Source organism: Larimichthys crocea, chromosome XXIII (genome assembly GCF_000972845.2).
Source record: "Larimichthys crocea isolate SSNF chromosome XXIII, L_crocea_2.0, whole genome shotgun sequence".
In the NCBI taxonomy this organism is placed as follows: Eukaryota; Metazoa; Chordata; class Actinopteri; family Sciaenidae; genus Larimichthys; species Larimichthys crocea.
In genome coordinates, this window is record NC_040033.1 from 9,565,525 (window position 1) to 9,592,049 (window position 26,525).

General features: G+C 41.5%; 2 protein-coding genes across 3 annotated transcripts in view; both read right to left on the reverse strand.

Moving 5' to 3' along the window:
• nck1b (NCK adaptor protein 1b) overlaps positions 1-15,309 on the reverse strand; it is a 27,682-nt gene extending 12,373 nt beyond the window's left edge. Inside the window, exons 1-3 of one of the 2 annotated variants that reach the window (XM_010753362.3) lie at positions 14,979-15,309; positions 4,421-4,473; positions 3,726-3,966 (exon numbers count right to left, since the gene is read on the reverse strand). In XM_010753362.3, the coding sequence (XP_010751664.1) occupies positions 3,726-3,951 (226 nt within the window). In that variant the 5' untranslated portion in view covers positions 3,952-3,966; positions 4,421-4,473; positions 14,979-15,309. Of the gene's footprint in view, positions 1-1,040; positions 1,735-3,725; positions 3,967-4,420; positions 4,474-14,978 lie in introns of those variants that run through there. The other variant, XM_010753373.3, reaches the window with a different exon arrangement.
• Positions 15,310-16,475: 1,166 nt separating this feature from the next.
• On the reverse strand, positions 16,476-21,625 carry slc35g2b (solute carrier family 35 member G2b). The gene is made up of 2 exons (XM_010753702.3): positions 20,652-21,625; positions 16,476-19,463 (listed from the first exon to the last, which is right to left on the reverse strand). Exon 2 carries the CDS (start codon positions 19,434-19,436, stop codon positions 18,186-18,188), a length of 1,251 nt encoding a protein of 416 aa, XP_010752004.2. The 5' UTR covers positions 19,437-19,463; positions 20,652-21,625; the 3' UTR covers positions 16,476-18,185.
• Positions 21,626-26,525: the final 4,900 nt, after the last annotated feature.

Genomic DNA, 26,525 nt, shown 5'->3' on the forward strand with positions numbered 1-26,525 from the left:
AACTACAAGGCCAGTCAGCAGACACACACGAACACACACACACACTAGGAGGGAAGTTAGGGAGAGACAGGAGATACCACTCAACAGTTACAAGGTGAGATTACACCACGGGGTGTGCGCCAGGGCCTTTTGAAAAAGTGTGTCAGTGTGGCTGTAAAGTATCCACGGCCGGCGGAGCTGCCGAGGTAGTGACATTCCTCTGATAACCGAGCGAGGTGCAGGAGATGGGAGTCCGGGTCCCATCCATCAGCGGAGACCCCTTCCTCCTCTTCGCACAATGACTACAGTGTTCTACATGAGCACCCCGCGTCCCTTCAACTGTAGCTCATGACTGGCGGTGGGTTAGGGGGGGGGGACCCCTCCCAGAATGAGCAAGCTCGCCCTGAGGGCGGCATAAAAGAAAACAGACTATGTCTTGAAGATATTCCTAAAAAACAGGGTGGGGGGTGGGGGGTCTTTAAGCATGATAATGTAATCCACTGAGTTGCAGCCCACTCACTAGGACAAATGCTAGGAGAAAAATGAAGTAGGATTACTGTGTGTGTGTGTGTGTTTAAAAGAAAGACACAGAGAAGGATTGCTGAGGCAATTACAGGCTTCGGCTCAGCAGAAGGCTTTTCAAAAAAGCATATCCACCCAGTCTTTGCAGCCGCTCACACAGACACAGCTTCAAAAAAAAAAAAAAAAAAAAAAGCTGTTAAGACACCCGCTCTCCCTCGCCCTGCCAGCACAACATGTTAGCACAAAAATCGCTTTCCTGTCTGCTCTAATTATGACACGTTAATTTGGCTATCCTGAAAATGAAACCGACTTGTAAACCAAAGTGAAAAATCTAAACAAGAAGATGAGAAAAGAAAGAAGGAGGGAGAAAAAAAAAAAAACACCCTGACAACCGCTCCTGCAGTCAGAGAAAGAATAAAGAACTGCTCAAACTTCAGACAAAAGCCCTCTACACCACTTGTAATCCAACAAACAAGACAGAACTTAAAAAAAACAAAACAAAAACAGCTACAGGAGACAAGGAAAGTTTAAAAACTCACGAAAGAAATGTTTGAATAGGTTAGCCATGTCCATTTTGGGCTCGGCGTCTCTCCCTCTCTCACTCTTTCCCGGCCCCTGCTCTCTTCCCACTGCAGCTGTAGAGTTATTCCATGTGAACACCCAGAGAGCTGGGCGGATAGCGGAGCAGGGCGGCCCACTCTGTGACCATGTGGTCAAGCTCAGCCAATGAGAGCCGGGGTAGAGAGAGGCCTCCGGTTCAGCTCTGGAAGGCAGAGCACAGAGGCCTCATGGAAAGGGGAAGAAGCAGGGAGGGGAGGGAGGAAGAGGGGGGGTGGTTGAAGCTCAGACTGAGAGAAAGAAAAAGAGATGAAAGAAGACAGATATAGGGGAAAGTGAAGGAGCTATCCTATCAATATTTAACAGTGGAGTATATTTATAACAGCGTGGCGATCTCTTAAAAGAAATCCACTCAGTAGGGATCTGTGGGGACGCTGCAACGGCTGAGTGAGTCAGTGAGAGCCCAGAGTCACATGACTGCAGTTGTTTGTAGAGACACACGCTCATAACTTTACAACAAACTCAGGAAACATGAGTCCTCAAACAGTGAAAAACACACGCACCAAAACACAGCCAGCTGCAGACGGATCATACCCGCGCACATTCCTTTAAACGATGACACCACTCCACACCCAGTAACAGGCTTGTTTCATAAAAGAAGGAGAAAAAAAAAAAAAAGAGAAGGAAAGCGATTTTTCCTCCCACATAACATGTGAAAAGTGTGGTCATCATCTCTTATCGTTCTCCTACACAGACACTCTCAAAAAAGAAAAAAAAAAAAACACAACCACCCACAATCTTCCAGTTAAGCCATCTTAAATGTACTCATGAGTCATAAAAATAGAAATGAGTGTATTAGCGTTTAACGACTAGCGTTTAAAGCTCGGTTTTGGTTTTCGTATTTCTACATTAGTCTGAGGTTTATTGGGTTTATGTGTGAGACCTTAACCTGGCTGTGTGTGTGTGTGTGTGTGTGTGTGTCACATTCATGCAGCTGTTCACCTGAGGTTATTTGATCAATGGTTGTAGTGACAGGTGGGAGGTTTGTTGGAAAGCTCATGGCTGTGATGCATGACAACTTATACCTCTAACCCAAACACACATTACCTAAGAAAAACAAAGCTACATACACCTAAGGGCAAAATGGACAGGACAGACTGGTGTAGCACTTTTATAACCAAATTATTTAAATGTATATGCTCAACTCAACGTTATCAGGTAGAGAAAGTGGGGCAGGGGAAAAGTTAATGAATAAGCTGTAGATAAACAAAAAGTGACTTCCTGTTCTTATATCATGTTTCATCAGAGCATATCAGCTCACAGCATTGCTCAAATGTCACCAGTATCCTCTCACCACACACACACAAAACTGTGCCGCTAACAGGAAGACATATTTCACGTGTCCAACAGATAAGTGTTTTGCCAACACTGCAGCGTACGATACGGTTCGAAATTCATGACACACTTCTGGTTAGCAGTACAGCAGAACACCCTCGTTCTTTCTGCCGTCTGTGCAGGGAAAAGACGTTTTGGAGGCGAGGGCTTCCTCCACCCTACGCAGCGGTACGTCATCACCGCACCAAAACGTGAGCGAAGGATATACGGCTTTGGTGCGATGTTCGAATGAGATCTAGGCCAAACCAAACATGGCTGAAATATGCCAACAAACATGGTTATCCCATCATGCTCTTAAACTGAGACACAAATTTCCTGCAGAGCGGAACAAGTTGGAGATTAAAGTATGAAAAGCACCAGAAACCAACAAGAGCTTCACGTTTTATAAAAACACTAAATGATCAAATAGTGAAATCATAGGCAAAAGGGTTGAATGTGGCTGGATGCCAGTGGTCAGAGTGGTCCCAAATTATCATGAATGTCTGTCATCAAGAAGAATTAAGCTAAGACAAATGGTAACCTTGGCTTACATACACAGTTACATTTGGCTTGCTCTAGGCGGTACAAGGCCCTTGGCGAATGGCAGCGCCCTGAAATATTACGGTTGCGTTGACAGAGCAGACAACACCTGTGCCGTACCGTTCTGGTCATGATAAAAAAGAGCAGGAGGATACCCTCTGGTGCGATTGCTCATACACAATCGAACACAAAGTGGATCTATTTAGATTTGTAAACACAAAACTGGTTGGCTGGATACACTTTTTTTGTGCTAAATTATGAAACAACTCTTTACTTTAACCTCCAAAGAAACATCTTAAATCAAAGAAATTTATTGCTGTCTTACCTGTGACAATGCTTCAAGGTAAAATGGGAAAATCAACACATCACCTTAGACGCTACACAATAAGACAATCGAAAGCTTTCGGTCTGAGTGGGTTTCAAGTCTAAGTGGGCTGTGAGAAGAAAGTAGTTCTCAGCATTTTAACCAATCAGATGTCAGCCTGAGATTGACTTCCTGTGAAGGATGTTACAATGTACAGCAGATACCACAACAATGTGGTTGAAAACATACTGAGGTGAGTGCTGGTCTTGTTAAAGATGCTACTCCGATTAGGTCGCGTGTGAAACAATGCAAGTCAGTCTCAATCGGAAAGATGTTATGAGTGACTGACATGTCTAGAGCGCAAACACCTATAAGTAATAAGTAAGTTAACTAATCTTACTTACTAAAGCATCACAAACAAACTAAAGAAACTGTTTGGTTTTTTTACCAAGTGTGTCTTTGAGATTCTTGACAATAGAAGCTTTCCTGGCACTGTTTTTCCTCTCCACATAGTTGGACGGCACAAAGCCTGTTTTGTTGGTGGCATTTCGAACCCTCCACCAGGACTTGGAGTCGTCGAGGAGCCAGAGGCGCTCGTTTTTCTTGATGTCCAGCTCCTGGTCCTGCTGGGCCATGTAGTCAAACTTGGCGATGACAATCACCTCTTCCGTCATCTTGCACTAGGTGCACTGGGGGAGAGAGGACAAAGAATGACGTCAGGGTGGCTAGAGAGATTTCCCCCCCCCACTTTTCTTTTACAGAAAACCTTTGTCAAGACATCTTTTTTTAATCGTACAGTGTAATCTAGGACAGCGTTGGCAGCTTTAGTTTCTACCACAATGATGAGGAACATGATGACACAGTTACTGCTGTAGTAAAACATTAGATATTTGGCAATTCTTTTGCAAAAATAATAAGTTAATACACATTTAATTACATAAACCTACCTAGGAAATTTATTTAAAAAACACTTTTTGGAACCCAATTTTCACAAATCCTCCCTTTGAACTGAATCTGTTCCCTCTCCATCTATCCAGCCCTCATACACATCTTATTCTCCAACTGTGCGGTTTGCTCTTGACACGGTGATTAGACGCACCGAAGGTAAATTTAGAAACTGTGTTTGGAAATAGAAAGCTGTACCTGTACTGCATCAAAGCTCAGAACTTCAAGGGCTCTGATACGTCTCTGTAGACCTGGGAAAAGAACAGAGACAATGCAAGAGAATTACAAACTGACTCTTCTCAAAATTTGCCCATAGGTTTAATAAAACTAGTACTACTTAGATACTAAACTTGTATCTGTATTTCTGTTTGAGTGACTTGAAAGTGTATTGATGATGTATTCATTCCAGGACAAAGACAGCGTTATCCAAATATACTATTCCGTAGAAATGCCAGCTACCATTTCCACAGTTTAGTCTCCTCAGTCATAATTTCCCTACGCCAATTGTAATCTTGAAATAGCAGATATAAATTACTATTCTTTTCAGGTCTTCAACACTAACAGCTGCCGGAGTACCGAGCCAATCTCTCACTATTCACATTCTTCAGAAATTTACAGAGAGGGATGATTTCCTCTTCGAAGCAGTCCAACGATTGTCTATTGTGTCAGGCATCAAACATGAACCTGAGAGCCAGGAAGATGGCAAAGATTGCTGCAACGGGGAAGTGAAGAAGAGAGGGGACTGTGCGTCAGCACTGTGGCTACGTCAGGGAGAAGCTTGCTGAGCACTAATGATGTCGGATACTGCTTTAAATTTAGCACAGGCTTATAAATATTCCTAAGTGTGCAGCCTATGCAAATGCTGTGATTATGTGATCCGCATTACAAGCATGGCTCCATTGTTTGCAAAGTTGCTTATCACAAGAACTTTCAAGCTACGCCGGTCATTTTAAAAATTATCATTTGGGAGTGCTGTGATCCACAATCAAAACTTGTTTGTGTTCAACAATGAGCACATTCACGGCCGACTGGTCTTATGACCCGTGTGGCCATCAGTACAGCTCGACTACGCTTAGGTTAATACGGCACTAAAGCGGCAAGGCGCTATTGAAGCGGCTGCTTGGCTGCTCTGATGTCACGGGAGTAGATGGAGTTTCACCTTTCTCCCCCCGACTGACTGACTTCAGAGACCAGACACTGACCTCATTGATCGAGAGCTTCTTGGGTTTGTTTGGTTTTTTTTTTATTTGAAGCAGTAGTGTCTAGGTTTCAGCTGCAGCTGGCCTTAAGATAGGCCCCTGAACCTGATCTTAGGCAAACATGAGGAGCTAAGCTAACTGACAGCATGACTGGCCAAGAGGAATAAAATACACAGTAAATAAGCATAAGATAAGAGAAGAACCGCAGAGAAGAACTTCTTTATTAGATGGAGTCTGGATAAGACACAAACTGAAAGCTGAAATGTGTCACGGAAGGGGGACACCTGCGGTTTGGTCTTTCCCCATGTGGGGTGTTGTTCACGTCGTTTACCAAAATTTCATTTAGGGTGTATACTGTGGTTTTATCTCATGGCATGTTGTTGCCTGCTCCTTTTCCATCTCTAATTAAATTAATGAACACTGGGAGACATGTTAGGGAGCGGCACACAAAAACAAAGAGCTGATTTACTCTCCTCGAGTGCTGCCTCTTTCACCAAGACAAAGGCAACAATCTCTCCACTCCCTGGGCTGGGCTGGATAACTGTCTGCCAAAGAGGCTGACAAGTGTGTGTATGTGCTCCTTCTCCGTTTACAACATCCCTCCCCTTACTATCTTTTTTTTCCCCCACTTTATACTCTCCATACCAGAGCATGAAAGAATCGTCAATGCAGGACTTTCCCTTTCCCAGCTATCTCCAAATTTCAGAAAGCACCCTGCAGTCCCAGTCTCACTTCTTTTTTACTGCAAATCGCCCCCCACGTCTTGAGCGGCTGAGCACTAAGTGCACATTAACACCGCAGAAGACTTACGATAGTGCAGATGTGAGGGAGGATCAAAAAAAAAAGTTGGGCGACAGATGCTTCGAGCTAATCGCGCAGCTCCAGACTGAGCCAAGGCCACACGCCACTCCAAAAGAAGTAACCGCGAGGTCAGACGGGTCAAACCGCTCAAATGGTGTCATATCCACGGCGGATCTCAGTTTACCATGCCGCCTGGCAGAATTAACAGGTATCCAATCCATCACCAAGCCGCAGTGCACATTAAATAAGAGCTGAACTTTGCAGATCAAAGCCTGATTTTTGTGCCTCCATATGTTTCGTTCTTAGAGATAACTAAAAACAAAAAAAAAGGGTCCAGTGTGTCAGATTTAGTGTTTATTGACAGGAATTGAATATAATATTCATTATAATCTGGAAACAAGAATCATGTTTTTGTTGTCTTAAAGTGAGACCATTATATGTAAAGTGAGAGCTGGTCCTCTTCCACAGAATCCATGCTTTTTATTTCCTACATGCTTAGAAGAAGGAGAAGGTGAGGCGTTGGTAGAGTATTCATTTGGTTGCTGTTTGCAACTTCAATGCTAAATCCTACACTGGACCTTTAAAAATCAAGCAAGTTGTTGAAAAGTTGCACTAGAGTTTCATATGTTCACAAAAACAGACCTAAGATGCAACAAAGTGCGGAGCAGTCCTCTTGTAATAACGTCAGAGAAGTGTGCAACAAGTAACTGTTCAGAAAGGCACGCAGGAGAGGGGAATTATCCCAGATTTTAAAAGGTAAAAAGGACAAAGTTGCTGAGGATAATATTACCACAGATATAATGACTCACTGCTTCTCATCAAGCAGCATACAAACTTTAATGAGCAACACGTCATATAGATGTTTTGAAGAAGCGTGCCCAAACTCCGAAAATAACTCGGGTACCAGACATAAAGCAAGAACAGAATCTGTATGCACGAGCTTTGCGGTTGTCAACAAGGGCGACCAGACCACATGGATGGTAGACAGGTGGTCAGATCTGGTGACCAGGGTTTTCCCAGCTAACTGTAGCTACTTCTCTGTGGCTACTGCGCCTCCCTCGCCGCATTTGAAACTGACGCGCTGAGAGAAAACAAGGTTTCCATCTTCATTTGTTTTTAAATGACTCTGAGATTGAGAGGAATTTAAAGCAGCACTTCCTGTGACTCCTTCACAATATGACCTATCAAGTGGTTCACCAGCAGCAGAAGTTTTTCCATTTGCATTAGTACTATCTTAACACCAATTGACTTCATTACAGCTCCCATAACACAGCTAATGAGTGGCCTACCTACTGATTACTATGATAGGGGAACACTGAATTAGGGAACTTAATAGCAGGGTGTTTGGTTAGGGTGGTAACTACTTATTTATTTTCTCTATTTTACTAGTTAGTCGACAGAACATCGGATAATTGTGACAATCACAATTTCCCAGAGCCTTTCTGTTGCTTGTTTTGTCTGATAAAAAAAATGTTTAATACGCAGAGATAAAACAAGAGAAAGCAGCAGTCCCTCACATTTGGAGAAGTTGAACAAACACAGGTTTGGCTGTTTTGCCTTTTTTTTAAAAAATAAAAATTACTTTATAGGTGACCTTCAATTCACTGGCAATAATACAAGACTGAACGTGTTGGAAACAAATCAGAGGAGAGTGTATTTGTATCATGCAAATATACAGAACTGTTAGTACCAAGCAAATACCAAGCTAATAGACTCGGCCCGGCTTATCTACTGCCACAGCAGCAGCAGCAGCAGCAGCAGCTGGGGGCCAATGACAGGTCAACCAGTAATACACTCAAGTTCTCAAGAGTGTTAACACTGTTCCTGCACTGTAATCTTGAATACTATATTTATTTTAGGGAGGCGGTTCTCTACATAGATTTGTTAGTTAATAAAAATTAAAAAAGAAACATGCAGCACTGTAAACCACAAACCACAAGAGCTGCACATCAGTGGTGTAAATAGAGATGCAGGGTGCAACTCTGCGAGTAACTATGAAACAATGACATGAGTTCACCACATCCTGCAGTCTACAGCTGCTGCCGCAACCTCCTGTGTCTCTGTCATAGAGCACACCCAGTGGTAACGCGTGATATAGGGATACAAGACTCTGAGAAGAAAATGACTGGGGTAGCATTAGAGTTCAGCGTGGATTTCCGTGAATGGCTCTGGCTTTATTTGCCAGACTGCCGTCGGAGGTCCTTCGCCACAACTGGACACAGAGTGATCTAAACAAGTCTAAGAAAAGAATTACGGATCCTTGTCTCTCCTTCGCAGTGGGAGCAAATGGTGTACCGCTGCTCGACAGGATTGCTGAGGCACTGAGACAGCAACAGCATGAGCTCACAGAGGCAGACAGAGTAACCTAATCCCTGTGACAGCCTGCTAAAATCACAGCCTCCGCTGCCTTCTGGAATGTGCTCTGTATGCTCGCTGCTCACTCAGCCCCTCTGGCACTGCCGCACTTCCTCCAACTTAACACCAAAACTCACATTTTGGCCACGGGGTCCCGGCATACTTCACTTTAAATAAAATAAAATAAAAAAAAAGACAGTGCGGGATTGTCGACGGGCCGATGAATTCATGCTTGTGCATTTTCTTTTTCTTTTTTCTTTTTCCTCCCCAGCGTCAAACTACAGCGAGCGTAACCCATGAGACTGCATCTCATCCCAGCTGTCCTAGATTCTCTCAAAACAAAAACAGCAGCAAAGGGTCATGGGAGACTTGGCAGGCCAGCTGTGAGACAGGAAGCGTGGACACAAGGGTGACCGGATGATGGGAAAGTGATGCAATCTGACAGAGCGCAGGTTTGACCTCTGAGTTTAGATGAGTCCAGATAACTTATCTTTTGCTTTGTACTGACGCGTGTAATGCTTTTCAATTAAGAGATGACAGCTCAGATCCTGGTGCTGGTAGAAAAGATGATGTTCCTCGTTAGAAAACCAGATCGTTCCAGTGACATATTAAAACTTTAAAGGGCACCAGCGGAGCCTCTAGTGTTTTGGTCCGAGCATATGGGCTCATGACTGTGTGAAAGCAGTTGATTATCCACCCCTCGGGATCACCCTCAGCAGTTGAGCGTGGCCTAAAATAGACCGGGACTGATGTCCTTTGAGAATTGCCAGAGATTTACTCTCATAGCAACAACTAACACCAAAAGTTTCAAACTGTCTTTTAGGCCAACTTCACATCAAACGGCTCGCTCTGTGCTCAAAACAGATCTGTGAGAAGCGTACACAAAACGCCAAAAAGTTTGAAATATGCTGTATGGTAATTCAGCTACAAAATGCAAAGTGTAAACACAATCTGACCCGGCCACTGACTTATTGTACAGAGAAGAGATTTTAAAAGACTAGAGCAGTATTTATGAAGCTTCAGGAAATCGTATCCAAATGATATAACCAAATATCTCAGCTACATCTACTGAATCACAGACTGTGCTTTATTCAAATCGATGGTATCAAACATAGGTATTCTTATAGATGCATTCATAACAGAGGATATGACAGTCATGAAAAACTGATCATCACTAGAGATAAAACAAATAAGCAAGCGCAGCTTAAATGTGTTTTCACTTCCCCGTTTTCACATCTTTGCATATTCTCCACTTCTGTGGCTGGATGTTAACTGTCTAGCCCGCAGAGGGATGGCATTGGTTGCCATTTTTGTGGCTGGAAAAACAGAAATGAGATGCCCACACAGCATGAGGCAGCTGATAGAAATCCAATTTTAGCTAAATGCCTGGGGGATATCTAAACCAGTCATCCTAAAGTCCTTTTTGTATGCTTTATTTTGGAATAGTGAGATTTTTTGACACATTTGATGACACAAACATGAGATGAACAAGTCTTTTAGGGGTGCACGCTTGACGAAAAAAGAAACTCAACATTGTCACATTAAAGTAAATCAGTGATGTTTATCAGCCCTGAATAACCTGATCAAAGCATCCTTATCAACCACAACATAACCAAATGACTTGTAGGAAACCGACAGACAGAAATGAGACCACCAAATTAGTATTTGAAGAAATACACTGAATATGAGCCAGACTTACACTTCATTTAATTATTTACACTCAGTTGATTTAATGCAGTCCGCAACTGGCCTGAGCAGCCGCCTAACAGCTTGAAAACACTTCCATCCTCTGCTGGCAAATAGCTGACAGGAACTTAATACCACTCTGTAAGAAAGGATCTATTTCCTCAGACCCCACCTACATCAGCAGAGCCTACACATCCGCATCCACGCCCTGCTGGTGGCTACGGTTGCCAGTTGTTGTTCTGGGTGGCCTATTTGCTTACAGCTACCGGGTCCAATGGTGGCCACATCCAAGCAATCTGGGATCAGGGCAGGAGCAAAATAAACCTTCCAGGTTACCTCACCAACTCTTGAGAGCTTCAGGGGATTTCCCCAATGACTAATCCAAGTTTACAAAGCAGAAGGATTCCTCACATCAAGTACTACAGCACAATGAAGCTGTTTGTGGTTTGGTTTTGTGTGGTGTCAGGCTACTTAAAGCTACTAGTAGCATTAAGGAGTCAGTAAAAGAGATGATCCACATAAAATCTAACATCGGCCCACGCATGGTGGTGTAGCTGTATACCTCGTTGCAACTATAGCCTTCTGGAGAAAGCTATTGTTCCAGTCAAAATAGCAGATAATTTGTAAACCGCAAGATAATAATCCCAGACAGCCTGTGTCAGGGAGGTGAAATGGATACACTGGCTTCCTCTTCGTACATCCTGGGCCTGGCAAATATGAGCCCTAGGGTGCTGTCACAATAGGACTAAACAAGCCACTTGGGACACAAGTCTGCGAGAGCCACGTGTTGGAACTTGCGCGGGAGCATCCTGAGAGCAGGAAGCATTCCAGATTGCACGGTGATGCCACAAAAATCTGGGGTCTGCACAAATCAACGACATCAGCGAGATTGTTTGATAGGAGACGGACAAGAAAGAAAACATTTCTCCTCAGAGAGCCTCACCTCGGTGCTGCCTGACTGAGACACAGCCTACACACACTGTAAACACTGGGAGGACTGTGCTTGATGAAACTGGGAGTTCTTTTAGCATATTGCCTCACGTCATTTTTACTTAAAGCCACCATTTGTACCGTCAGAAAATGTTGTCGCTGGTGAACGCCGACACGCGTTATGAACTCACAATGACTAGCTTGAACCAACTGTTCACGTTTTTCTACATGCAAAATCTTCAATGCCATCAAAATAATCTGACAGGTGTAATTTAAAAAAAGACTGCACACGTAAGAGCTTTGAAAACCAATTCAAATATTGATTTTGGAAACCAACAGATAGCTTTGTAATAGCTGATTAAATGCCTAAAGGATGAATCATCATGACCAATCTGGTAATCTGTTTTTGCAGTTTTAGCAGTCAATGTGCTTAAAAAAAAACATAGCGAGCTTGTTTTAAAGTAGTCTTGACTGAGACTGCTGTCATATAAAAACAGAGAGACCATAATATCGGCATCTTCCAGCCCTCTGTGGCTTCATATATATTCTTTTCATTCCACTTCCCGTTCAAAGTGGACTCACACAAAGTAATGCTGCTTTCTCTCTTTTTGTCAACACTGCTGATTATGCGGTTGTCTTGTTTAAATAAACTTTATTGGAACTGTCATGGACAAAACCAACCCAGCCATGTTTACATTGAGTATTCAGTCAATTAATCTGAGACTTTGGCTGTGAAAACTATGTTTTTTAACACGTTTAAATAAGAATATCGCCTTACACAACTTTTGATGTTTCCAAATCTGTGGTAAAGTCAAGTAAACCTCTAAGGCTACACCTACTGTTGGCTCAACAAATTCACACGAAATATCCACGAGGTGGGCCGCTTCAGCGTGGGTTTGGTGTGTCAAAGTGAAACTGTGGTTGTGCCTGAAAAGTCCACACAAAAAAAAAGAAGAAAAAATTCAAGAAATGAATTTCTTTTTGACACGTGTTGCTTTTTTTAGTCATGGATACAACATAACACCCACTGTCATCACAGTAAGAGACAGACTTGCAGGTACACACATCCTCATTTTCACACTGCCAAACCCACTGAGAGAAAACCCCGAACAATAACGAACCAATAGATTAAAGAAAAAAAAAATCACTACTGAAACTGCACATTTCTTTTTCAGTTCTGGGGAAGTCAAATCACTCAATCCAAGTGAGAAGTGTCGGTAAAAGATATTGAGTCCACATTGTTTTACAGAAGTGTGGAAGAAATGTCGTCACACTTGACATCAACACTGCATTGTTGGCTGACTTTGCTTTTGCACGTACGCATTGCTTAATATTGTTTTTTTTTTTATGTTTTCACTTCCCTTTTTTTAAGCAGGTAACATATAGATAGTACCTTTGATAATGCTTGTACAAACATTCAAGCATGCATGGGTAGTCAAAAGAAAACCTGTCGAGACAAAACTCATAAAAAGAAAATGAGGAAATGGAAGAGAGTGTATTTGCAACACATCAGATTAGGGAGATAACAACAGAGTACATTGCGGAAAAAAAAACCACTTCTCGATTTCACTACAACCGCTCAAGCCGCTCAATATAAATTAAGTGAGTAGATTCCTGAGCTTGTTATTTGACCGGGGAATTTCTCAGCCACATTAGTTTTTTGGCTATCATAAAAATGCACAGTTGGTATTTTCCCTGTGGCTGTGGGAACAGATTTGGCTGCCTGAGGCCACTGAGAAAAGAGGCGAGGGCAGGATCGTATACATAAAGAGCTCATCCATAAGATTATACTGCCATAACATCCAAACAAAAAAGGCGCTGTTAGAGGGTATGTGAGTCAACAGGAGCTATAAATAGGACACAGATTAGGTTTATAGGGCCAAATCACTGCAATATCAACGTCACAGCTGAAAAAGGAGTGAGTGTGAGCTCATGACCTGGCAGCTGATCGCTGCAAATGTGTTGTTTTTTTTCACATTTCTTACAATTTTTCCTTCAACGCCCAAGACAAATAATATCAGCCTCCGAGCAGGTCACGCTGGTGAGCAGGTCTCCACCAGATTTCTTCCAGCAAACTGTGGCTATCCTCCCCCTGACTCCCACTGAGAACAGAGCTACAGCAGACCAAATGTCTCTCTCTCTCCCCCCGCTCTCACCTCCCTGAAAAACCTTAATGAGAGACTGTGAAGAGGTCTGTCAGTGTGACAATAATTACAGAAACTATACTATTCAGCAGCTGCAGAAAGACCCCCCCCCCTTTCCCTTTGGCGTTTGGAAAGACACACATGCTACACCCCTCCCCTTAAATCATTCAGCTCTACCCAACCACATATCTCCAAATTAATATCTGTGAGATAAAAACAACCAAGCCACAAAAAAATATACACCACGAGAGCTTGCCAACAATTATACAGCCTTATCGCTCATTGTGCTACCGAAGCGTGACATTTAGTCTGGCTTTGGTTGTGTAAGGTAGAAACAATGTTAGGAGATAAACAGAGGGAGCAATTACCCAAAATGTTGCCCAAAAACAGAAGTGGTTTACACAGTACATTTGCCTGCCTGTGTAGACCAGACATTTTCTTACTAACTCTTTGAGAGAGGAAATGATTAGTCAACTGACAACTAATTGATTTAAATCATTTATTGAGTAATAAAGCCTTCTCCGGTCGCATTAATATCGTTGTAAACAGATTATGTTTAGTTTGGGGGGTTGTTGTTTAGCCAAAAATTAGATAATTGAAGCCATCACTGTAGTCTCCTTGGATGTAAATAAATAAATAAATAAATAAATAAATAAATAAAACAGTCCCTATTTCTGGTCACGCTATGTAAATCAAAGTTCACAATCTTTAATTGAGAGGAAATGATTAGTCAACAGACAGAAAGTTAATCTCATAACTGATTCAAGTCATTTTTTGACTAACAAACCATTTTCTGGTCCAGTTTTCTTGTGTTTTACATCATTTTAAACAGACTGACTTAGCCAAAATGTTTATATTTGAAGCCACCAACTTGGATTCCTTGGATGTAAACGAATAAAGACTTCCAGAGCATCAACACAAGGCCTTATTAGTAAGGCAAACAATGTAAAATACAGACTACAATAAGCATTTAAGTGTGTCTAAAAAGGAAAGTCCAAGGATTCATAAGTTAATGTCAGGGGAATGCCTCCATCGTGACCATGACCAAGCTGGGTCCAATCACTGCAGAAACACCCTGCAGTTCACATTTAAGTAGTTAGTTATATAAATAAATAAATACAAGCATAAGAAACAGAAAAAAGACGACATGGCATTGTTAACGTAGCAACTTAGACAAAAAGATGCATTTTGCTTTTGTCAAGCAGTCACAGTAGCTGGCGTTCAGTCTTCTCCATTTTCAATCTCAGGAAAAAAAGAAAAAAAACGTGATGCAACGCACGAAAACGAACTAACAGCCAACATTTATCTGCCGTGCTGCAGTTTATTTATTTTTTATTTATTTATTTAAAAAAGCTTGACAGCGTGTCTTAACTTGACTGACCAGGCTGAAAAAAATAAAAAATAAATAAATAAAAATAATGGTTACAAAGCCAGAGCCAAAGTAGCCGTTGGTAGCCGTTGGTAGCCGTTAGTAGCCAGTACGTTGGCCATGTTGGCAAGGCGACAGCCTGTTAGCCGTTAGCCCGACCTGACTTCTAACGTTACTCGGTGAATTCAAGGAGCTAGCCTGTAGCTCCCGTGAGAAACCTCGGTATCAGATAGCAGCAGCAGGCTTGCTCAGTCATACCACGTCTTACTTACCCCCCGTTTGCTGATGTGACGGCCACCTTCTTCTTTATCTCCTTCTGAGGAATATTCAACGTGATTTAAAAACTAACACACACACACACACATATCCAGAAATCCTCCCAGCTATATAAGCTAAGCTAGGGGAAAAAAAGCCAGTTATTTTTTTTTCCCCACTCCAACAACAGGCTAGCCTAGCTGATGAGACGCTGTGCCCCGTTGGAATAGCATTTCTATATCAAAGCATGTCATTGCTCAGCAGCAGCAGCACACACACATACACATACACGGGCTAGCCTTAGCAGCAGCAGCTTCACAAGCTGTTCACACACCACAGCTCCCGCCCCCGCTCGTATCCAATTGGCTGCGGGGTGGGATAAGCCCTCTGCTGATTGGACGGTGGCGCCCGTCAGTCAATCACACTGCAGCTGCTGGTGTTTGTAGCGTTTGTATAAGCATCCATCATGTTTGTCAAAGGCCAAAAAGTCAACCTATTCACAGCTATGAAAGAGACGTTTGAATGAAGATTAATGTAGACAGATAGATCTTTATTATTTATGCTTGTTGTCTGATTTGTATTGGAATCAGCTGTCCAAAAGGAAATCTGCATTTAAAGCCTTTAAAGTACCGAGTAGGGCTTATTTAGTAAAATTCATGCATCTTTGTTATAAATGAACAACTATAAACACAACAAGGGAATTACACCTTCTTCTGTGAACTCTTGCACATTATCTGTCAAATACTTTGCATATTCCTGCACAATAGCCTACCCCATAACATAAAGTCCTCCTCCACTATTGATATTTTCAAATCCAGTTTAAAATCTTACCTCTATGATCTTGCCTTTAGCTGAGTCTGAGGCCGCACTATTAAGAATCTTGTCTACTTTGTTATTCATTTTTCTTTTGTTTTGTTTTGTTGTTTTTCATTTCCACCCTGATTGTAAAGCACTTTGGGTCAACTTCTGTTGTTTTTAAATGTGCTCTATAAATAAAATTGACTTGACTTGACTTGACAAGTTGTACATAAATTTATATTTTTTAATACTTTGATTTTCTTTTTACTTAATGTTTGTTATGCGCCAATGACACGAAGACAAATTCCTTGTATGTGAGAACCTACTTGGCAATAAACCTGATCCTGATGAATGTTGGCTGCAGCACTTAAAAAAGTGTGGCATGATGAATTTCATAGTTGGAAAGTCCGGTGTTTTTGAGCCCTTCATAAGAAAAAAAAAAAGCTCAGTCATCTGTATTGTGCATTATACACACACACACCCACACACTTACATACAATAACTCTTCCATTCAGACCCCTCCTGGTAAATGATGACACTTCTAATAAACACGTCTGTGGTTGCAGAGTAATTTGGAAGGTTGTGCAGCTCGCTGCAGGATGCAATCTGTTTCCTGCTCAAACAGATGGGCCTCCCCTACATGTATTCTGTTTTCTGCACCCAAAACCCCATCTCAAAACAAGACTATGATAGAACACATGGAAATGGAGACTAAATCCACTTTTATCTCAGTTTATTCATCTTTTTAGTTCCAAAGAAATAAACTTCAGTAACCGACCATGGTGTTTTGAAAGAAAACCTTACATGACAGACATAATGTGTTTTCAAAGTAGAAGACACTTTCACTTTGTAATGTGTTTTTGATGGTGGTGTTCAACCTTTGGTTGTAAATGAGTGGAGCTTGTAGTTTACTCACCATTTTATTCACTGTGCCATCACTGATAGTAGATTGTCATCACAAAGAATGATAAGCTTTCAGCAACGCCTCGGCTGTATGGTCATAACCACAAAGCTGATAATTTCCAGCTTCAATAGAAATGTGTTAACTCAGTTCCACACAGTGTCATAAATTCATAAGACTTTTATAGGTGATGTTCTGTGTACAAACAGCCATAAATCTATCCAATAACCTTTCTTCCGCTTCTGCTCGCTCAATGAAAATGGCTTGAATGAAAACTGTTATGTCATGCGTTTAAATTGTGTTTAAATTGGTGCAATAACAGTCCATAGTTAAATGTTATTAACCACTGGATCAACCACTGATTACCACAATAGTTTACAGTAATAAAGTAATATTTCAGCCCCCTTTGACTGTGTAATGAAGTGGATTGTGAATGCCACCTGCTGGGCTGTTAGTGCAACATCCATGCTGTGTCAGTTTTGAACTGCAACATGCAACATGCCCTCTTTCATCAGCTCTGCATCATCATGTCCTTATTTCATTCCATCATTGTTGCTTTGCCTTGGGGGAATCACAGAGGCCGACCGCCTCGGACTGGTTTTATACACAGAGAAAAGAAGCATCTCTGGCGAGCCACTGAATCGTCCACCACAGAAAAAGGGCAGACGGTCTCATGTTGTTAAAGGGGACTTTAATTCAATACAGCGTACCTGCCTCTGGGCATTAGTCTGATATGCATCTGAAAGTAAACAGAAGCAGCGTCCAGGGATGTAAACACTAGTGTTAAATATCAAGCAGGTGCTGGAGCTAGAACATACGTGAGAGGCAGTAAGAAAGTTTGTGCACAAGATATTAGTATATGGTGGATTGCTTGTTTTCCTGTGCACATTAATTAAGATTAAAATTATTGTTTATGACGTGGGCCTCTGTCCCAGCACATAATGACATTTTATTTGAATTAATTATACCATCTCTGTGATCAACAGGTTAAGGCTGAGAAAAGCAATACCAGTAATTTTATGAAACGTGGGTGGTATTTATTTTTATTCTTCCATTCCTTCTATGTATTATGAACGATTTTCTGGGCTGACAGTTACACAGTGTGACAAGTGTGGTAGCGTGACAACAGAGGGGTACACCACACCTCGATGATGTTATCATAAAAGGTGCATTTCAGTCAAATGATCTTCTTACACTGCCACTCACAAGACCAGATTCAATATGGTTTCAAATGTTGGAGCAAAATAAAGCACAAAAATGAAACTGACTCTTGTTTTTTTTTTCTTGTTTTTTGCTGACATTTGACACAATTTGACATTGATGCAGTACTATCAGGGGGGAAATGGTCACCATATTACATTTGATTGTTTTTTTTTATTTCACACACAAATATTAAGACATTGGTTACACAACTGGCACCCTTTCAACAACACAACAATACAAAAATCATCAGATGAAGATCCAGACATTCTTTAAATTGCACAACCAAGCAACATTGTAAACAAATAGACTGATGTATCAAAACTCATTTGATGGGCGAGTCAAGGATTTCTTGATAATCCTGCCGAATGGCCCTGCTCACCCTGTACAGCTTGACTCCTGTCAGGGTGAACACACTGATCATGATGACCAGGCCTCCAATGACGTCGTAGACAGATGGGATCATCCTCAGAACAATGAGCTGGAGGAACATGGCAACCACGATCTCTAGATGCTGCACGGTGCTAACTAAGGCTGGATGAAACTTGTTAAGAGCATAGTAGACTCCGAGGAACGCCACGGTGGAGCAGATACAGATCCCAATTAAATAGCCCCAGGTCTCCCCATCCAGAGGAATGATGGGCTCCTGCATGATAAACATGGTGGAGGCACCCCACACCGTGCCCGTCCAGCCGAAGGTGAAGAGTGCCGTCCACATGCTGACACGCTCCTTAATGGCTCTGTAGACGATCATGGAGAGGGCAGCAGTCAAGCCAGCCATCACTGTCATTGTGTAGCCAAAGGCCTCTTTCCAAAACCCCAGCCTGGACTTCTCCTCGTCTGCCACGTTTGGCACCATGACCAGGCAAAGACCAAACACGCTTCCCACCACGGTGACCACATCTGTGTAACCCAGCCTCTCATCTAGCAACAGGAAGGCCAGTATTGCACTGAAGACTGTGGTGGAGGCACGCCACATGATGGTGCCATTACTGGGTGGTACTATGGCAAAAGAGGTGTAGGCGCAGGTGATTGAGATTACGTTGCACACACCGTAGAAGAAGAGACGCAACCGGTAGCCCTTAGGGCCAAATGGGGCCTCGTGGTAGTAGAAGACCACCAGGATGGACAGCACTTGGATCACGGAGCGGATGAAGAGCAGCTCGAGGGAGGGCACTTTGGAGCGGTCGGCTGCTAAGCGTGTAATCAGCGCCACACAACCATGGGCCACCGCTGCCCCAAACAAGGCCATCCAGGTCACCCTGGAGGCCAACACATTCGCCTCGCCAAAGCTGGCCAGCTGGCCCTCGACCCCCTTGTCTTTTTGCACACTTGGCTGCTTAGGCGGGGTCTCCATGGTTCCAAAGAAAGTCCTGCCACCTTTGCTGTCTGAAACCAGTCTCTTTCCCACATTAGCCTCCGCGAAGGCGCCAAAGTCTTCAAAAGAGGGCGCGTCATCGTACCCTTCATCGCCGGGTTGGGGGAAGTGAGTGGCATACTTCACTGTAACTGTGTCTGGGTGAATCTTAACCCGCTTTTTTGATCCGTACTGCAGAGAGGATGAAGATACATCCATGTTTCTTTATACGTCAGAAGGTGTAATCTGCAAAAATGACATAATCGTTGCAGTGTTATTGCGCTAAAATAATATTCATATATTCTTTATCCTGTGATCTGATTTGGTGCCCCTAATGAGCTTCTCTGAAACAGAAAGAAATATCTGCATAATTCATCACTTCCTCTGCCAGTATCCACCCCTCACACATACACACACATGTTGAAAAACTCACACACACATGCATGCACACAGATAAAGCACACACTTAACAGCCCTATCTCTCTTACCTTTGTACTCTGGCTAGCCTCACACTTGTGTTACTTCTATATATATATATATATCCCATGTGATCTCATATAAGCCGAGCAGCAAACATCCTGAGGTTGATGCAGTCTGATGGGGACGAAATTACATAACAGGAAACCACAGAGGGGATGATACATGAATGTGAGCCACTTATGAGATGAATGGATTTGCACATCATAAATGAGCAAATCCTGAAAAATAAAGATTGTGTTAAAGGGTTAAATAGTGCTGGATAGTTTGAATGTTCCCAAACAGTGATGAAAGATTTCTGATGGTAAAAAGCAATATTTAGTTTAAGGGTGAGAATAGCAATTATAAAATAAATCAATTATATAGAAAAAAAAATTAAATTAATAAATAATATTAATAGTGCTAAATCTTTTTTTCTAAGATTATTACTTACTACATTCATTCTGTCAATTCCTTAAAACACAACATGAATCAAAACCACAAGGGGGCAGATAAATACTCTTCTTGGCTCCCTCTCCTCTCACATGCGGCTGCTCCTCCTTTTTGAAATATACATTAATCTAACTTGATCATTAATAATAAACCATAATAATGATGATGTTAGGTCGTGGGATGATCATATAAAATGAAACATTTTTGTCTTTTAAATACACCTGAAAGCAATGATGTGTGCACTAAAAACAGCCAAAAATGTTGTTATTGGAAATTTGAGAGAAAATAACGAACTAAAAACATAAATTATGCTTAAAGATGTGCATTTAGATTGACATATGTAATACCTGATGATGCACATTAGTAAAAATCTAGTTGAGGTTAAAACTGGCGAATTTTGCAGTCGTCTTTCCAACACACCTCCTGTAAAATCGTTATTAATTGGCATTTTTCAGGCTTCTTTTGGCATTTTATTATTAAAAAATGAATGCGGCAAGAAAAAACACAATATCAGCAACATCTTACCTTTTGTTCTTTGAATAGTTCCTATTGTTGCATAAACCCCGAGTTTGTATCATAAATGAAGACCTCGTTTGATTTCTTGATCCTTACATTCGGTCAACTGCCATTTCCCCATCTTCCCCCTCGACTGGAGCGCCTCTTGAAGATGCGTGCGGCTTATTTGTTCTCCACGCTGTCGATGGCAGTGCTGCTGCTGCTGCTGCTGCTTCGGCTGCTGATGAAGCTGAAGCTGCTGTTGCTGAGGTTGATGATGATGATGATGATGGCGATGAAGAAGCTGAAGCGGCAGGGAAAGGGAGAAGCAATTGTCACTGTCACAGCCAGTGGTTTCTCCTCCTCCTCCTCCTCCTCGTCTCCAAGACTGCTCCCCAGCTAGACCCGCTCATATTCGTCATCTCTCAGAAGGGGAAAAAAAGGGATGTGCGTCGGCCAGTCATCACCATCATCATCATCATCATGTTCATAAGATTAAAACTCTTTATGCAGAAGATTTGATTTCCCTATCTGATGGAAATAACATCATCTTCAGCATGCATCACTTTTTTTTTTATTGCACTTTATATGACACACACTCTTATTATCATGTTTAAAAGGTGGTGGTTCACCCCCTCCCCTGTTACATTGCTGATTTGTAGGCACATTTGTTTGGCCCAAAGATTCTGGATGATTTCTTTTGTTTGGAGTCAAGCTTGAAGTGATTGGGATTCCCATAATCCTCTCTGGGAGTCTCTCATTAGCTCCAAGAAGTCTCTCATGAGACCGGTGGTTCTCTCTTGTGTGCAGCACTCCTTTGACTACTTGCTCCTAATAGCCTAAGAACAATACAGCTCTGTCTTTCTTCACTTTATTGCAATGATCCATTTTGCAAATAAAGTTAAAAAAAAGACAGAATACTTATGTAAAACAACCTCGAATGGAAGAAAAGCACGGTGGCATTTGTTGATTAAAGGCAGGCGTTGCATTTATACTCACTTCAAGATGGGGGAGGTTGAAAGCGCTAAAATTAGAGTGAGTTTAACCCCCCCGGGCGATGCAACAGGAGCCTCGGCTGGTAATATAGATCATACTGCTAGCTGCCGCTGCCCCACTACCATGACGATGATTTTAATTCATACAGAGAGTCATAGAAGGTATGATACTGGTAATTAACACTGTGTCAACATTTACTTCATTAAGCTAAACCAGTCCGTAGGGAATATGAACTTTGAGGGATATAGTTGACCTGTTATTGGTGCAATAATGGTGGCATATGAACAAATTAACAGCAAGCAGGTCAAGTTTGCATGAGATAAATAGATAATGGGTCTTGAGTATGAGCAGAATAATGGAGTTATGAGGACAGACTGGTTGTTTAATGCACATTAGAGTAAAGAAATGACTGCTTAGGTATATGTGACTATGATGGAGGATGGATATAAATACCTGGGCTTGTTGTATTTATGTGTTATTCCGAATAATTATAATGTCAATTAATACTGCTTGGAAACAAGATAACAGCAATCCTCGCGCTGTCCGTAGGTTAAAAAAAATCCACATACCAGCACCTTTAACGCTCACTACTTAACATGTTATTTTTCATTAACATAGGTGGATGTTTCCCTGAACCTCCAGCTTTTATGCTAAGCTAAGATAACCTCGATAACAAATGCACATAAGGGCAGTATTAATCTAATCTTTAAAATCTTATGATTAGTTCATTGGTTGTGAGCTTCTGTAGTCCTTTCTTTAACCTTTGCTAGTTAAAAAACAAAACAATGATGAAACATCTCAATTTTCCACAACTAGTGAATATCAAACAGGCTCCTGTGGTGTGTATGAAGCTGTAACTGCTCATATATCCAGTGTCTGTGCCACAGGAATAAATGGAAGGATGAAAAAACACAATAAAACTCTGATGTGTCTCACAGCTCATTGAACCACACTGAAAACGATAGCGCAATAGCGCTGTGTCTCTTCATTTTACCATTCACGGTGCATAATCTCGCCATAGGAAATTCACAGAGATTATGATTTCCTCAAAGAAAAATTCAGACTGTTCAAGTGAGAGAGTTCACGTAAGTGAACTGCTGGAGTTTTTTTTTTTTTATTATTATTATCTCACTTAACAGGAGAATGAATCTGCTCTATTAAATATCTCTAGGGCCATAGCAACGTATTAAGCTTCCCTAATCCTGACTACACTAATTTTATGTCAGGGAGCTTTAGCAGAGGCTCCACCAGCACCAGCAGATGCTCTTCTTAAAATAAATGTATACACAGTAGATTGTATTTTGCATCTTAATATGGAGAGCACTCGTCTTTTGCAATCTTTTTTTACATATTCGCACCTTATATTGCCTGAGCTCATCAGCTAGATGTGTGGGCAAGGACAACTTAGAACAGATTTAAGCACATAATGAAGACTAATTACTGCCGATAGCAGGTCAAATTTGTTATTATGCCCTGTAGTGCGGCGACTTTCAGTGCAACTTCTTCGCATCACAACAGATTTCAAGATGATTAAAATCCAGCAACTGATAATTTGAGACGAGGGAACAACACTTCACTTGCACTACATGTGGTTAATGAGTGGGAAAATCTCAAGTCATGTGCAACACTTTGTATTTTATCTGGGAGGAACGACACTCATGAGGTTGTGCACTGATTAGCACAAAGTAACACAAAGATTAACCACATTTCTATTTGGAAATGAAAAGGCAGATGCCAGAAATGGAGCTCTAATTGATTTTTGCATAGAGGCTGTCATGTTTGAAAATAGAAATGAGAAAGGGCATCCGACTGTTTTCCTGATCGCAGAGATTTTACACAGAATTTCATACCGTGCACTTTTGTTAGGGTGACATTTCAGGCATTTTAATTTCCATATCTGCAAGATGTTTTCTTTGCTTTCAGATCTTACCTGTGGCTAAACCTTTGCAGCTTTGTTACTCAAAGGGGCAAAAGCATTAATTCTTCACCTCTCTCTGCGGCTATCACCTCATATATTTCTCTCACTTTCTCAGTCAGAAAAGCTGGAAATGGAATTTTGTGTTACCTTTACTGGCTTTTTGAAAAATATGTGAGCCCTAAGGTGTGTTTTGTATTGATCACCTGTGATTTTTTACCCTTCTAAAAAAGGTTTTCATCACGCACATGGGGCTGATTTATTTTCCGTCTGGGGCTTGGGCCACCTGTCATTGATTTAGCAGTTATAACTGGCTGGAGAGCAGAAAGCAACACCATCCCTTCTATTGGTACATTGACTGATAGACTTATATGGAAATTTAGGGATTTAGAGAATAGGGAAGGCGAGAGCAGGGCTGTCACTGACATGGAGCAAATAAAGTGGAATAAATGGAAAATGGTGACTTAAGTAGTCAATTTGTGTGTGGGTGGTGAGAGAATAGATGTGGTTCTTATTCTGTTCCCCTCAGGACAGAGGAAACCAAGTACCATGGTAAATATGGTCAAACATGCCTGACCATTTCCTCATTAACCAACAAGACCAGTGCTAAATAGCCTCTGCGTATTTTAACACACAATATTTACCCATTTCTAAACACATGAGCAGTAATCTTAGCTTGTGTATCTGTTGTTAAGAGGTTTCTTCAGATAAAGCTGGAGGCTTTTAGACTTTGCCCAAGAGCACAGTGTTCATGTTTGCCCAGCTGTCAAGAACCAAGGCAAACTTTTTCCAACATGACGCTACCTGCAAACATTGCTCTGAGAATAGCTCATCCTCGTTGGCAAGCTATCCACACATGTTTCTTTTATATTTGCTGAACCCAAAATCAAACATGGCCTCATACTTCTATGAATCTTAACTGGGCCAACTTTGCAGTTTGTCCTAAATCAAGACTTTTTAATTATGTATGATCAGAGGAGGATTCCTGCTTTTGTAGAGATGAGCTTCCTGTCTGCTTATGATATTATCTTCCATCCAAGAGAAAACAACAGAAATGTTTCCCTGTATTAATTCATATGCAGTCATATCCATCATAATCCTTGTAGCTGTAATATAGACACAGATTTTTAACAAGACTAAAAGTCTACAACCATGCTAGTGACTCTGAAGTGAAGCCGTACCACTGACAGTATATAGAATGGATGGTGTCAACCATAGGTTTCTAAATCTCTGGCAGTCATGTTGGCAATCCTGCCCTTTTCACCTCCTGGGTAATCTAAAAATCGGTAAGGATGTGGATCATTGGGCATTTTAACATGGGGGTTTATGGAGACCGACTCGTTCTGTAGCCAGCCTCAAGTGGCCGTTTGAGGAACTGCAATTTTTTGGCACTTTCGCATTGGCTTCACTTCACAGCTACAGAGGTTGCCTCTTGGACTACACAGTTTAGTGATAGACCATCCGATAGTTCTTGAGATATTTCTGTCGTGGTGAATCACTGCTAGCACTGATAGGAAATTATTGAAGAGAAACAAACATATATAATTTCAAGGTTCAAGGTTAATTTATGTATCATTTTGCAAGAAAGGAGCTGTAGTCTCTTTATGCACACAGCACCAGAAACTATTATTTATGGTGGAGTGCGGAGGAAGTGAAGTATCTAAAATTATCGGTGAACCATGCCCACCACAGTATGAACTCAGACATCCGAAAGCTTCCACCAGTTGAAATATCAGAGGCGGGTAACCAATGATTATAATCCAAATAACACTAAACTATGAGGAATACTAAAACAATTAGTCCTTACAATAATTACAGTATCACAAAGACTAAAAGTATGAAGCAAAAATAAACTGTTATGTCACCTAAGTATCGCCTCAATTAAAGCCCAAACATACACCAGAGGAAGACAGCACATGGAGGAGTTACTTGACCATATGGTGCATCCATGTGAATCTGACAAGAAAATGATGACGGAGCACATGCTCCTTTTGAATCCTGACGATTCAATCAGCCTTTGTGCAATCAAAAGTACAGCAAAAATACGATAAAACTGTCAAAATATGTACTTTTAAATGAAATAGGGTCAACATTGTCAAATATCAGCGATAATTATGCTACACTGTGATGCCTATCCAAAAATATCAATCCAATTAGACTGTGGCAAGATTATTATCAAGGAGTACAGACTCTCAATGTCCTCTTCACACTCCTGATCTACACTCCTGTAGCAGATGATGAGTTTTAACACATTATTTTTTTTTTCACTTACAGTGATATTATCAGCTCCTCCGCGCTGCAGAGAGCTGTGCATAATTGGATCCTGAAGCTCCAGTAGATGTCTTTTTTCTTTTCTATCTTCTTTTCTGGTTTAAACTGGTTCGCTGTGAGACTTCACCGTGCCTGTGAGAACGGCATAGTCAGTAAAGCTTCTAATTTCTTTCTGAGGGAATTTTAAATCTGCATCATTTGGGAGAAATGTGGTGTGGTCTACCATTACAATCAGATGTCTCCCAGCTACCTTGTGGCTGTACCATGGGACTTTGATTAGATGATTGTATGTGAGCAGCATATGCATCACTTTACAATTTGTCTCATTGATTTTCTTTAGGTAATTGGCCTGAGGAAAGTTGAGCCATTCAAAGTGTGTTTGTTCAGGTGTGCAGGTTTAATGTCTTTGTGTTTAACTGCATAAAGATATCCTATGTGCATATTAGATACAAGCATGTGATCTGTGTATTCTAGCTGACAGAGTTTATATGTTAAAGGTAAGGACTAGAATTATCCTTCAGATCCAGTTAAATGTAGGACCCCCTGATCAGCAGGCACCCAAGGGAAGCGGATCTGACTTTGAAATGTGCGCATGGGATAAGGTAAGGTATTACATTCCCATCACTATGTGAGAAAATACATTTGACAGGTGACACTTTGTATGAGCAGGTGTAGCGCACTGACTTCAACACATATTTGCATGTGATTCATGTTGTAAATGG